The sequence below is a fragment of the Hippopotamus amphibius genome, chromosome 1, assembly GCF_030028045.1.
Source record: "Hippopotamus amphibius kiboko isolate mHipAmp2 chromosome 1, mHipAmp2.hap2, whole genome shotgun sequence".
NCBI classification, from domain to species: Eukaryota; Metazoa; Chordata; class Mammalia; order Artiodactyla; family Hippopotamidae; genus Hippopotamus; species Hippopotamus amphibius.
Window position 1 is genome coordinate 216697816 of NC_080186.1, and position 14948 is coordinate 216712763.

At 43.1% G+C, this 14948-nt stretch overlaps 1 protein-coding gene across 2 annotated transcripts in view; it reads right to left on the reverse strand.

Moving 5' to 3' along the window:
• Positions 1-237: 237 nt before the first annotated feature.
• The window catches only part of SV2C (synaptic vesicle glycoprotein 2C), a 160711-nt gene continuing 146000 nt past the window's right edge, over positions 238-14948 (reverse strand). For both annotated transcript variants that reach the window (XM_057698350.1, XM_057698341.1), the window contains one exon: positions 238-421. In XM_057698350.1, coding sequence (XP_057554333.1) covers positions 238-421 — 184 coding nt within the window. The remainder of the gene's footprint in view (positions 422-14948) is intronic.

The following is a 14948-nucleotide window of genomic DNA, read 5'->3' on the forward strand; positions in this document are numbered from 1 at the left end:
AGTAGCATCACAGTCAGAAAAGACAACAATACATGAAAAAAAAAACAACAACCAAAAACAAACTGCAAAATCACATCTGAGGGGCGAGATGGTATGCATCTAAATTTTAGTCACAGCAAGAGTTAGTGTTCTGATATTTCACCACCTTTCTATATTTGAAAAATCTGGAACCTTGAGTCAGTTGCAAAGTTGACACAGGGCAGGAGAAAGAAACACTGGTTGGATGGCTTTTTTCCATTACATCAGGACCTGGGTTCGTGTGTCAGGCAGGCGCAACCCCACCAGTCCTCCACACACGAGCACGGTGGAGGCCAGCAGGATGGGGATTGCTTTCGTGATGCTGACCAGGGAGCCGAATATCAAGTTTCCGAGGACGGCTGCTGCCTTGCACAGTGCATTCAAGAAGCCAAAGCCCGTTGCCCTGCAAAGGACAGAGATGTGGACAAGGTTGAGAAAGTGTCTTCCAAGAGTCCAACTTTAGTCACAAACGTCTTCTATGATAATTTTCAATGATCTTCAAGTAGATTGTTTTGTAGGTCTTTAGAACAAGTAATCAAATATTTGTCAGCACATTTGGAAGTAAAGAACCCCAGCTACCCGTACTGTTCTTTCAGCCCTCTGTTGACTTTCTTGCCATCTCGACTGATTCTTATTCTGCCCGTGAATTTATTGTGAACAGAAAGAGAAAGGACATTTCAGGGAATCAGAAAAGTTTCTTGTCTCTTCCAGAATTAAATTAAGGTGTGTGAGCATATAGTTCCTTAAATTTTACTTTTACTTCCTATTTCCTCTTAGCTTAATCCATGTGTGAGGTTTTAAATAATCAAAGCGCATGGAACATTCAGAGAAACTCAAGGATGACTGGGTGGTACTCCTCATCTTTCTGGTACCATGCAGGTGAACTATTATGGCCTCGTCCCAAATGTTTTGGTAGTGGGCAGAAACTGAACCTGAGCTTGGCGGCCACCAATGAGCTAGTGACACATTTCTTACACCCTCACCAGAGTTCTAGGTGGAAATCAAGCCCAAGACAACATTACAGAGGAAATGTAGGCCCATAGAAGATCTTGCTTAACTCTGCTGACATGTAACATGTGCAGGTGGTATATAAATAAGACATAGCCCATTTCTTAAGACATTCTTTGGAAAAAAGAAATTTACTATCTTTATGGGTGTTGAATGTACTTTTACTGTGGTTTTCTAGGCAAGAAATTTAATTTTGTTCATGAAAGTACCGATACTGCTGACATCATGAGATAATATGTATTTGCTCTGCCTTCATGCCAGCTCACTGCTTTTGGTCCATCACCGGGTATATATGTGTAATAAAGGCACATTGAACGCACGGTAACTGTTGGATACCTTTTTCCCCCTCCAGAGGGAAATGCATTTTATATGCGGTAAAATGCAGTACTTAGTATGCATTTTTCTTGGATTGATTTATAAATTTGTGAAGTGTAGGTGTTCCTTTGGCCAGTCATAACAACTACTCATCACGACCTATGCTGTTCCTGGTGATATTTTCTACAAATGTGTAGATATTTACTGCATTATCCAGCCATCCCCCTTCCCACACCATAGGAAAGGAATAAGCACTCCTCCTGGGCTGTGGGAACTGAGCCATTGATTTTGCTGGTTAGAAAAGACCTAAACAAGGGCAGCAAGCACTGCCCTTCTTTTTTGGCCAAGACACCTAGAAAGTCAAGTGAGCAGCCTCTGCAGAGTCACAACATGGCCAACTGTTTGGATCTTGGAAGGGGTGTAACGGAATCTCTGATGGAGAAAAACAGGAACTTCTTAAGAAGAGGATAAGCTCACTTTGTATTCTTCTTCTTTTCGGTTTGTTTTTAAAGAAAGAGACTAGTAATAGCATCAACCACCAGAAAGATAAGGAGATTTAATACCCTGATAACTATTTTCAAATGAAACTGTTTGAGGTTACACGTTGGGTACCACAGAAGACTTAAGTAGGATGACATCATCAGCTACTGCCTCCCCCGCCTCCAGGGAGACGCCATGAGGCCAAACGGTCTATTTTTTTTTTTTAATTAAAAGACTTTTTCAAGCAGTTTTAGGGCTCAAAAAATTGAGTGAAAAGAAAAGAGAATTTCCATGTAGCCCCTCACCTCCCAACCCTATTATTAACATCTCAGGGTGGCACATTTGTTACAATTGATGAGCCAATATTAACACATGATTATGAACTAAAGTCCATAGCTTACTTTACGGTTCACTGTGTCATGTGTCCTACGCGCTTTGACACATGTATGATGACATGTATTCACTATTGTAGCATCATACAGAATAACAGTTTCACTGCCCTAAAAAATCCGGGCAACCACTGATCCTTTTACTATCTCCATAGTTTTGCCTTTTCCAGAATGTCATATAATTCAAATTATGTAGTAGGTAGCCTTTTCAGATTGGCTTCTTTCACTTCTTTTAAACTACATTTTAGTTTCTAGGTTTTAGAGTCATAAATTACCCAGTGCATCTTATGGCAGTGAGATAAGCTGTATTGTCCTGGGGAAAATGGCTAATGTGCATGTTGCTGATAAGAGACAGGGAAACATTCTGCAAGGAGAAATTTCTTGATGGTAAAGCTGCAGAGTGAGCCATGAAGAATTTACATCTGGGTTAAAATAACCATATTTTGCCAAGCTATAAACCTCTGGTACAGCTCAGAACAGGGTATAAAATACAGGCAGCTATCTCCTTTCATTGCTGAAACTATAACAGAGGACTAGACAGCTTCCTGAGATCTTCAAGCAGCACTAAGAGAGATGCATCAGGAGCATCTGGTGTCTGAAGCCTCTAAAAAAAGACGATCAAATTCTTATTTGCTAAGAATCTCTGTTTTCATTTATCTAGCAGAGGCAGGTCTTCAGATGGTAATCTGGTGTGGCTACAAAGCACATTGCCTCCTTAAATTAGTGTTGGCATTTGAGAAAACATGACTGTCCTTTCCTTGGATAAGTAATTTATTTCTTCAAATATTTGAAGCTGGAGGGTGTGTTTTCTACACATAGAAAATACAGTTGTATTAAAAAAAAGTCATTTCCATAGTGGCTCTCCCTTGGGGTTATCTATTTATAAGTAAACAAGCTTTTAGTTCATTTATTCCCTTGTTCTTATTTAAAGAAAGGCCATGAAATTCTGCAGACATCCTAAGCACAAGTCATCTCATGCTTATCAAGTTCTTGGAGGGTGGGGAGCTCAGAGCTGGCAGAGCCTGACTTGACTTGCTGACTTCCCAGCAGTAGGACATGCTACTGCATTTTTTTTCCCAGACCAAAGATGTTCTGTCTTCTTTTAACCAACATGCACTCAAAAGAAAGAACGCAATGATCTTTTTACAAGCTCCATCCCTGTTCCGCTACCTCTCCACCCAGAATCCTTTGTTTTCAATTCTTGCTGAACCTATTTATTGAAATCTTTTAAATGGAAATTCTTTTTCCAACAGTATCCTGTGACTGCAGCAGCCCTGTACCCCATTCCTTTAAGGCGATCCTTCTCGCTGCACCACTAACTCCCTCTGATGCTGGTGCAGGCAGGCTGGCTTGCTGCAGTGCTTAGGCTCAGCTGATGGGGTTGGGGCCATGAGAGCATCCCCTCACCACAGCTGCACTGTGACTTCTCCAGGGCCTTTACAATGCAGCAGGTTCTAGTGCATTTATATCATTTTATACTTTAATGGGTGGCCAGGAACGGAAACTGCTGACTCCATCCTGGATAGTGAGGATAGTTTTGTCTTCACACCCAGCCTCTTTCTTATTTGGATTTTCTGACTTCAGTGCAGGGTCAGCCTTAGGTTTTTTCAGGCCCCTGGGAAGACGAAAGGGTCGCTGAATAACGGCAGCATTTAGGAAACACCTGGCACATGGTAGGCAAAATACTGGTGTTAGCCATCTTTCAAAATGCTGGCTGAAATATCTGCCCCATTGACTGATGAAATTAGGAAAAAAATTTAAACGCTACATTTTGAAAAGGACTGAAATGGTGCGGCGTGTAGATCCAGACTCAGCTCATGGAATTTTACCTATTAAGGGGTAACGTGTGAGCATTCTTTCGGTCTAGTCTAAGCTTTTGGAAATGAACTTTTCCCGGACAGCTCAGTGAAGTCATTGGTAGAAGTTACTTTAGCATGAGACATTTTGGAAAGTACAGGCAATCCTAAAATCAGAAATATATGTGATCTAAAGATTCATCTGGGAGTCAGCTATTTAAAACACAGAATGAATTTCATTTTTCTCATAGAAACAATAATACAAATGATGGCTAGCTTCCCAGATTAATCTAAAGAAGCTATTTTAACACTGAATCCATCTGAGCAATTGGTCTACAATGCTGAGAGCACTAGAAACCCCTTGAATATCTGTCTAATAAGCAAATTGGTCCTTAATATAGTCCTAACTTACACATTCTCCTATGTATGTATGTATGTATGTATGTATGTATTTATTTATTAACAATCATTCATTAAACATCTATTATGTGCCTAACACTGCACTAGGCACCAGGGATCCCAAAATGAATAAGATGAAGTCTTCTTTTACACTAAGACAGGTGCAAAGAAATCATGATAACACAACATGCTAAGTGCATTGATAAAGATACCCAAAGGCTACTATGGGGGTGTAAAGGATGTGAAGTAATGTCTGGCTGGGGGTGGGACATTTGGAGGAAGGCTTCTCAGAGGGGATGGATAAAAATAGAACTGGTCTTGAAGGAACAGGAAGAGCTTGCCAGGTGAGGATGGAATGTGGACAAAGGTGTTCTCTGGCTTTCAAAATACCCTCACATGTCTCTAACCTATCTGCATTGTACCCCACTCAGGGGTGTCTTAGACATCTCCTCCAAAAGCTTCTTGAGTGCCAAATGGCCTGCCTCTCTCCAATTCCCAAACAAGTCTCCCATTTCCTCCTGTAGCTGTTCTCAACTTGGGGTCAGAATAGCAATCTTGTTGAACTAGGGTGTACAGACATGTATATCCATGGCCTCACCCAGCAGTGCTCAAAACATCACTTGTGGAGCTTTTAAAACACAGTGAGGTGGACATACCAATGTCTAGGACCATGCCTCCAGAAATTCTGACTTTTTTGCTCTGTTGGGAGTCGAGGCATTGGTATTTTTTAGAAGCCCTGTGTGAGTCTAAGGGGTATCTGCAGTTCTCCCAGAAATATCTGCACTTTTGAATCAATTTACTGTTATATACTAAAGGAAATTACACAAGCAAAACATCCACTCCAGCCAGCCAACAAATGGCTTTCATTTCTGAATTACCTTTAGCGTGCTTCCAATCATATCCATATTTTTGCAAATCACAGATTTCTACACAGGAGAGGAATTCACTCCAAAGGCTTCGCCCAACCTCTTTTCTTCTCCCTCCCTGTGCTTGCTGTCTTATTCACTCTGCTTTGCGCAGCTCATTTTCACTAGAGGCAGTTTCTCACCTAACCTACATTATTTCCTTTTCTTCCAATTTTTGGTTGGACTCTGGGAAGCTGTGAAACCTCTCCCTGCTGGACCAGACCTCCTTCCTGCTCCCTTCCTAAGGGTTGGCTTGTTCCAACCTCAGGGCTCTCCTGTCCGGATTTAGCCTTATTTAGGTCCTGGCCATATCTCTGGGGTGGGGCTGTGTAGCCTTTTACATTCACTCATCACAACTTCTTTCAGGACTGGCACAGGGATGCATAGGATACTTGTGAAATGAACTAAGGAATTGTCTGAAATCTTCGAAAGACGTCAGAAGAATATTTCTGTAATGGGCATTTTTTAAGAAAATTAAAGTATAGTTGATTTACAATGTTATGTTAGTTTCTGGTGTACAGCAAAGTGATTCAGTCATATATATATATATACACACACACATATTCTTTTCCATTATGGTTTATTACACTATATTGAGTATAGCTTCCTGTGCTATATAGTAGGACCTTGTCGTTTATCTATTTTATATATAGTAGTTTGTATCTGCTAATCCCAAATGTAATAAGCATTTTAATGGACATTAGTTGGTCCATGTTTATTTATTGTGCCAGACAATCATCTTGCTTTTGTGGAGGAAAAAACCCGAGTTTCACATTCTGAAATCAGGAAAGGCTGAAATCAGGAAAGACTGATCTTCAAAGGAAGAGAAAATTTGTCTCATCTAAGCAGTACGTATAGGTGTGTGGTATGTGTGTGTCCTCCTTAACCTGGGAAGATGGTATCCTACATCCCTGCAAGCAGGGCTTTCCTTACAAACAAGTGGAGGACTTACCTGTGGTTGTGAGCCCATAGGATTCCCTGGGCCCAAAGGGGGCCTCCATCTCCCTCCCTTCCCACAACCATCAAGGGGCATCCTATTGCCTGTTCCTACTGAAATGCAAATATATTCATGGACAGGTCATAATCAAAGCATTTGTGTCTTATCATTTATCTGGTAAACCTTGGAAGTGAGTCCCTGGGCCAGGGTAAAAGATGACAGAATGAAAGTGAGCCCTGGAAGGCAACATGGAGTTCGTCTAAGCCCATGGTTGACAGACACAGCTGTATATCTCCAATACCGGGTGAGCTTCTTAGAAACTGATTCCCAGAAACCCACTCCAGACCTACTGGGAGGGTTCTGTACATCACAGATTAGGTATGTGTGTGCTGGGAACTGCACCACAGACTCATACATCTGGGTTTGATGCTAGCAGATCCAGGGCAAGTTACTTTCCCCCTCTGTGCCTCTTTTTGCTCACCTGAAGATGGAGTAAAACTTCCTACCCTTGTAGGGTTGGAGTGAGGATTAAATAAGGTTAACTGAGATCATCTGAACACTCAGCACCGTGTCTGACTCACCCATTCATTTCTCAGATGAGAACACCAAGCTCCGGAAAGGTTCAAGGACTAATCTAAAGTTACCCAGCTGTTTTATGGCAGTGTCTGTACCTGAATTCAGGTTTCCTCCACATTGTTGATGGAGAAGGAGGAGAGGAAGATCTTTCCAATAGGCAGTGCTGTATGGGGAAGGGGGAGCTGACAGCTGCAGGCTCAGGAGGGCACAGGCCATGGATGGATGAAATGGAAGAGGGACACAACAGGGCAGCTGGGAGAATGGAACAGGAATGCTCCCTCCCTCACGACTGGTCCAACTAGCTTACCTTGGAGAGTAGGGAGCCAGACCCCACACAGGGAGGAAGACTATCTCCCATAACCAGCTGGATTGTAAAAAGCATATTTTTTTCCATCTTTCTATCTTTTCATCTATCGTTCATTCATTCATTCATTCACTCATCTGGAGTCCTGGTAGTGAATGAGGAAAACAAAGTCCTGCTCTCAAGGAGCTCACACTCTAGAAGGTGACAGACAGTAAATGAATGTATACCCTAACATCCTATCATCATATGCTCTGGGAGGTAATTTGCTTTAAAAGTACATCAGTATAAAGAGAAGTTGTCTCTGTACCCATAGAATTTAAAACATGTTAATCAGGAATTAAAAGGCCAGAGGTGATTACTTAGGGCTTTAACTATCATTTTAAAAATCTGCATGAGAAGGTTCGTTAATGAATACGGAGATGAGTTTTCATTGGTGATATGAGTGCTTGATATGCAGTTGACTGCAATGTTCTGCCCTTAGCACGATAGATGGACAAGCATCCTCCAAGCCCCACAACCTGGTGAAGTGGTACCCTTGGTCCAGATTCCAGACTCTGGAGCCAATTTGTCCTGGACTCTGACATTTACAGGTACACTCTGCTGCCTGACCAGCCCCAAGTCTGGTGGTCCTGCTGTCAGCACGTCATGATGTCCATGGCCCTTTCAGGCAAGGGCAGAGAGGTGGACTTCCTGGGAGTCAATAACAGGCTGCAGGCCTGTTTTTGTGTCCATTTTGCACATTTGGTAGGATTTGCTACCCTTGTAATACACCAGCTGGGGGTGAGGTGGTGGGTGAAGGGGCATACACTGCTCCCCCCACCACCTTCCACTTCTAACTGCCAGAGAAAAAAATGATCTGACATTTGCTAAATGGCCAAAGTGACCCGGGTCACATAATATATAAACATATATAATGATTAGGGCTATAAAAAAAAATACATCAGGGCAAAGGGAAATGGAAGGCGCATAGGTTGGCTAGATAAGATGACTGAATCAAAGATTCCTTCATCTCAAAATCTTTAAAAAACAAGTGAGGTCTTCATCTTCGTGAGCACAAATGTAGCGTCTCCTCATTTTATATCTCAAACAACTGAGGCACAGTTACACTGAGTGGTCTTCCTGAGGTTACACAGCTGGCTGGTAAGATACCCAGCATTAAAGAACTTCAGGTCTGAGCTCCCAGAGGGAGTGGGGAATGTCTCTGTCTAAACAAACACAGCCTTAAGGGGAGGGGCTTAGGTCAGTTAGTTCTGGGCAGATGTTGTGATTTTAGCTCATCAAGGAAGAGGACCCATCCCACAGCGCCGGGTGACAGCAGCTGCCTAGGATAAGCTGTGAACAGCAGGTGGGAACAATCAGGGGTTCACTTTCACATCCTTTCTGAGGTCATGTCTGAAACTGGGCACGTGTAAAGAGGGGAGGAAGAAGGAGGCCAGTGGCCAGAGAAAGGCAGGAACAGGTCGCTGGAAGAATCCCCGTGAGACAGGCCTGCTGGGCTGAGGGATTCTGTGCAGGGTTCGTGGCCAGTGGGGACAGCATAGGTTTTATCACTTACAAGGTGGGAGTTCCTTGTCCTGAGCTCCATGGAGGAGGGGTAAGAATGACTCTGGGCCATAAGGACATAGGAAGTGTGAGCCCGGGAGCTCTCGCAGGAAGTCACCGCCTGGGTGCAGAAGGACACGCAGGCCAGAATAGAGAACCAAAATGAGCCAGAGCATGTACTTCCTCTGCAGATCTTGACTTACTATGAGTTACATCCCCCCAAACCCATCATAAGATGAATGTATCATAAGTCAGAAATGCATTTAATACCCCTACCGAACATCATAACTTAGCCTAGCCTACCTTAAATGTATTCAGAACACATACATTAGCCTGTGGTTGGACAAAATCATCTAACACAAAGCCTATTTCATAATAAAGTGTTGACTATCTCATGTAATTCACTGAATACTGCATTGAAAGTGAAAAACAGAATGGTTGTGTGTATGTTTCTTCAAGTCTCAGCTCAGATATCACTCCTTCTAAGGAACCTTTCCTTCTGTTTTCAGAACACCACATCCTTTCCTCACAATAACCCTGACCACACTACGTTGTGCCTGATATTCACTGGTCCTTAAGCTCCATGAAAGTAATGACCACAAATGGCTTATTCATGGTTATATCATAGGCATTCCAAAAGAAAGTTGTTGCATAAGTAAATGAACAATATTAAAATTCATATTGAGATGGAGTAGACATACTTTTCTTATTTCTCCTACTAAATACAGCTAAAAGTCCTAGACGTTATAAAACAAACCTAAGAAGGCTCCACAAGATAAAGAAAAAAGGCAGAGCAGCTGGGGACCTGGGGTATGGTGATTTCCTGCATTTTCTTTTACCTCATAGATCTGAGACTTGGAACTGAAGAAGCTGGCAAAAGGAAATACCAACAGGTACAGATTTAAATAACACCCCAACCAGAGCCTGCTCTCTCTACCCAAAGGACCAGGATAGAGGCAGCCTAACAAGACAGAAAACATTTAGACAATAACTTGTCTTTTCCAACCAAACACCAGGAAAAACTGTAGCCCAACTGACAGCAACACCAGCAAGGCCGAGGGAAGAACTAGACTTCCATCCTTATGAACCTGTAATAAGAGGATTCAACATCACCATTAGGGTGATGGGAGGAAGGAAGGAAGGAAGATAGAAGGAAGCTGGGGTTTTCATCCCTGCTGGCCAGTAATGAGTTTCTCCCTGCTTCCCCTCCATGGTATCGGCAATCATGAGGGAAGCCTGGACTCCCAGCCCTGTGCACCAGGAATTGACACCCTTCTTGGGTGTCAATGGTTGCTGAATGGGAACCTGGACATCTACCTCCACCCGGCAATAATGGGGCAGTGCACCCCTTCTCCTCCCAGAGAGGTGTCTGAGAAAGCCAACCAAAACTAAAGGCTTAAATAAGATCAGAAGTCTCAGAACATAATATGAAAATGACTGCTTTCAATCGAGTATCACTTATTATCTGAATAAACAGGAAGATCTCAAACAGAATGAGAAAAGGCAATTAAGAGATACCAACATTGGGATGACAGAAATGTTAACATTATCTGAGAAAGATTTTAAAGCCATCATCATAATAATGCTTCAGTGAGCAATTATGAACACACTTGAAACTCTTGAACACACTTACATCATGAAAAAACAGAAAAAATAGAAAGCTTTAGCAAAGAAATAGAAGACATAAAGAAGAACCAAATTGAAATTTTAGAACTGAAAAATATGATAACCAAAATAAAAAGCTTAGTGATCAGGCTTAAGAGCAGAATGGAGGAGAGAGTGAAAAGAATCAGTAAATTGAAAACAGAACTGAATAGAAATTATCCATTCAAAAATGAAGATAACAGAGCATCAGGGACCTGTGGGACTATAACAAAAGATCTAATACTTATGTCACTGGAGTCTAAGCAGGAGAAGAAAAAGTATTCAAATAAATAATTGTTGAAATTTGAAATAATGGCTCACAAATTTGTCAAGTGCCACAAACCTACAGATTCAAGAAGCTAAATGAATCCCAAACACGATAATCCAAAAAAATCCACACCGAGACAAAGAAAGAGTCTTGAAAGCAGCCAGATGAAACATCATACCTATAGGGAAAAACATCATACCTATAGGGATTGCTAGATTTCCCCCTCTAAAAATGTTGCACCTGTTTTTAGAATTCCCACAGCAGTCTCTGGGCAGTAATTTCACTTGCACCTACTCCAGTTAACACTGAGTTTTTATCAGTCTTTAAAATCCTGGCTTTTCTGCACACACACACAAAAAAATTACACATCACCATTGCTTTAATTTGAGGGGCTTCTAGATTGTTTCTAGATGGGGGCTGGTCTCCAGAAAAACTAACCATGTGATTGGGTGGTTGGAACTTTCAGCCTATGCCACCCCCACCTCAGGGAGGGGACAGAGGCTGGAGACTGAGTTCAATCACCAATGGCCAATGATTTAATCAATTATGCCTACATAATGAAACCTCCATAAACCTGGAGAGCTTCCAGATTGGTGAGCGCATCCACATGCTAGCAGGGTGGTGTACCCCCAACTCCAGGATGGCATAGGCTCCTGTAATTGGGAGTTGTCTGGACCTTGCCCTATGTACAGGCATACCTTATTTTATTGCACTTCAATTTTTTATATTTGGAAGGTACTGTGTTTTTTCTTTTTTCTTACAAATTGACCATTTGTGGCAACCCTGGGTCTAGCAAGTCTATCAGCATCATTTTTCCCAACAGCATTTGCTCACTCCATGTCTCTGTGTCACATTTTGGTAATTCTCACAATATTTCAGATGTTTGCATTACTATTATATCTGTTGTGGTGATCTGTAAATGAAACTGAGCAAGACCCTGTGGGGCTCCTAGGAAGGAAGCCTTTCCTTGTTTGCAGGGAATAGACTCCAGCCTCCTTGAGGCCTCCCTAAATCCCAAAGGGCAGATTCAAACAGTTGCTAATCAGGGAAGGGAGGGGATGCTGAGACAAGGGAGGAGCAGCCAAGAAACAATAGTGCAGCCTTGGGGCAGGGTCCTGGTTCTGCCTCAAGGCTTCAAGGGATACACATAACAATATCTTTGAGCTCTTCTGGCAGAACTAAACCCCCCAACAAATGGAAGATGTGAACTATTTGGTAAAGCATTCTTCACTCCAGAGAGAAGGTCACAGTTTGATAAACTTGAGAACCAGAGTCTCATCAGGAGACCACCTGAGGCCAGATTAAAGGACTGCAGGCTTTGCACACACCCTGATCTATATCAGCAACCCCACCCTTGAACCACTGCTATAAAACTCACCAGACCCCCCCCCCCCCCCCCCCCCCCCGCCAGGGTTGGGACACACAGTTTTGAGGGAAGGAGCTCACTGTGTCCCCCTTTGCCTCACAAAGCAATAAAGCTATTCTTTTCTACTTCACCCAAAACTCTGTCTCCAAGACTGATTCGGCACCGGTACACAGAGATCGTTTCTGCATCATTACCAGAAAGAGCAAGTGATCAGAGGCTGACACTGGGAATGGGGGAACAGGAGATTAAGCTCTACAAAGACTCTTGAACAGCAAGATTTGATGAGCTTCCAGGTAGGTGAATGCACAGAAGTACCAGGAGGGTGGCGTACCTGGATGGGGCACACAGCTCTGTGCTCCTTCTCCTGTTACCTTGCCCTTTGTAAGCATCTCTTCTGTCTGGCTGTTCCTGAGTTGTAACCTCTTATAATAAATCAGTAAACACAAGGAAATGTTTCCCTGAGTTCTGTGAGCCATTCTGACAAGTGATCAAACCCAAGGAGGGGGTTGTGAGAACTCCAATGTATAGCTGGTTGGTCAGATGTGTAGGTGATAACCTGACTTGGGTTTTGGTGTCTGAAGTGGGGGCACTCTTGTGGGAACTGAGTCCTTAACCTGTGGGATCTGATGCTGTCTCCAGGTAGATTGTGTCAGAACTGAGTTAAATTTTAGAACATCCAGTTGGTGTCTACTGGGAACTAGAGAATTGCTAGGTATGGGGAAAAAAACTCCATATTTGGTGGCCAAAAGTCAAGTTTTGAGTGTGGAGGGAAAAAAAACAGCTTTTCCTTACAAGAAGTCTTAGCAGTGGCTATTTTGCTTCATTTTTCCGGCACAGAAAAGTGCTGCACAATAAGTACAGACAATTTTAATTTCAAATTTTCCTGTCTCTTTATGAAACAATTTAGGGTAGCTTACAAAAGACAAAGTTAATAAAACAGGATTACAAGAGTGCAAACCAGGATGCGGAAGAGCAAAGCAAACATCTGGACCATGGAGAGGTAACATCGACACAGGTGCTCTGCTCTTGACTGCACAGCAGGAAAGGAAATGTGAGGAATTACTAATTTTTATCATATGAAGGGAAGAGACAGAGCAGTTCCCCAGAGTGGGTCCTGGAACTCACTGCAGATGGAGTGGTGGGCTCTACGGAGAGGAACGGTGCGCTGTGATGGGAAACGTCCTGTCCTCACTTGTGCTTTCACAATAAATACAAATGTAACCCCTACCAAGAGTCAAAAGTATGATATTAAAGGTCAAGTCTGCATTGTGATTGACAAATGTGGCTTTAAAGTGTTATAACTTTCATAGCACTTAGACTATATCGTAAGTTTTGTTCCCTGAAAATAATCATTTTCACTGGGATTTTGATAGGAGTTGTTTGTTAAATGGCTCAAGAGGCTGCTTTTCAGTTTGGGGCCTGGAATCAGTGTTCTATTAAGTGATCATCAAGAAACTATTCTAGAAACTGGGCAAGGAGTTGGCATTGCTAAAGTTCTAGTATGAAAAAATCACAGCCTCTAACCAGGATTCTTGTCAGGATGTATTCTATTCTGCTTCCACGGGGAGAAGAGGCCATAGGGTACCTACACACAAAACAGTTGGGGTTCTCCTCTGACAGCTGAGCCAGAGATCAGGGGAGCCCTCCTATGTGGCCCAGAGAAACACAGCAGAAACAGAAGAGAAGCTTTTAGCCTGAAACAGAGTAGGCAGTGCTAGCTAATTCACCATGGCCCTAGTGATGCAGCTCTGGCAGATAAGTTCTCTCTCTCTCACTTAAGGAAGTGACTTCCTGTACATTATCAGGTAACATCAGCTTAAGTGCTGGAGAACATCTGCTAGCAACAGCGTGGCTACAGTGAGGGCGCACCACGCCAGTTTCTGAGTCCTGGTCCAGCTACCATGCTCTGAAACACATCCCCATGTTTTGCTGCTCCTGTAGCAGCAGCAGCAGCAAACTGGACGTCAAGAGGAATACTCTGGCAGGCTGGTGCCTGGGACAGGCAGGACGCCGCTGAAGCTGACTTTGTCACAGCCGTGCCAAACCTTCCTGAGACTGCTTGCTGGTGGTCTGGGACACGTCCACCTAACCAGCCGGCCTTCCTCGATCCTCCATGGGGCTCAGGTTTGCACTGCAGCCAGACTACACCTCCCTCTTCATTTTCAGTCATAACCCATAGTTCCTCAACAAAATCCGCGCATGTTGAATCCCATCTTGTCCCCTGCTTCTCGCAGGACCTGAGCTAATACACAGAGCAATTTCTGTTTTTATCGCGCTTGACATCTAACCTTTCTGACCAGAGAAACGCAGCGGGTCCATGTTTCTCATGGATGGACCCACCCAATTTGCGGTGTTTCGTTTTTAAGCTAAGTTTTTGCCGCAGGAGAATACACATCCTTCATACTTGCATTCCCAGGGCAGAGGGATAAGTGGCTGATTCTGCTCAAACAGTATCAAACTTTCACAATGTAAAATAAAAAAGTCGCAGGCTATGACACAGCCTTGCTTTAACATCGATGGGCTTATTTTAAGTGCCTAGTTTAATCCACACCTGGGTCCAGTTTGCAGGATGGGAAGGAAAGCAAGCTGCAGAGTCTTAATCGTGTTTTGGCAGCACTCTAGTCCCAGTCTCCATGACATCCTTCCCAGGAGCTTGCCCACAAAAGAGAACTCATTTTCGTTAAAAGAAGGAAGGAGACGCCAGACATGGGTTGTATGGGTCCTTTGAGAGCCTAAGTCGTCAACAGGGGTTACTAATGAGAATATCTGACAAGCAGACGTCCATAACAGTTTCAGGTGTTCTGCAGGGAGATGGATACAGGAGCACCTATAGGGTTCCTGTAAGCTCAGTGATAGACGTTCATTAAGAAGAAATATAAGTTAGAGAGTCTGGGCATGCAGAGAATGTACCTATTGGGGCCAATAAATAAAAGGAGGGACTCAGGATCAGTTGAAAATTGATATCCCAAATGTCTCTGCATTGTCCTGAAAAAACCCTCCT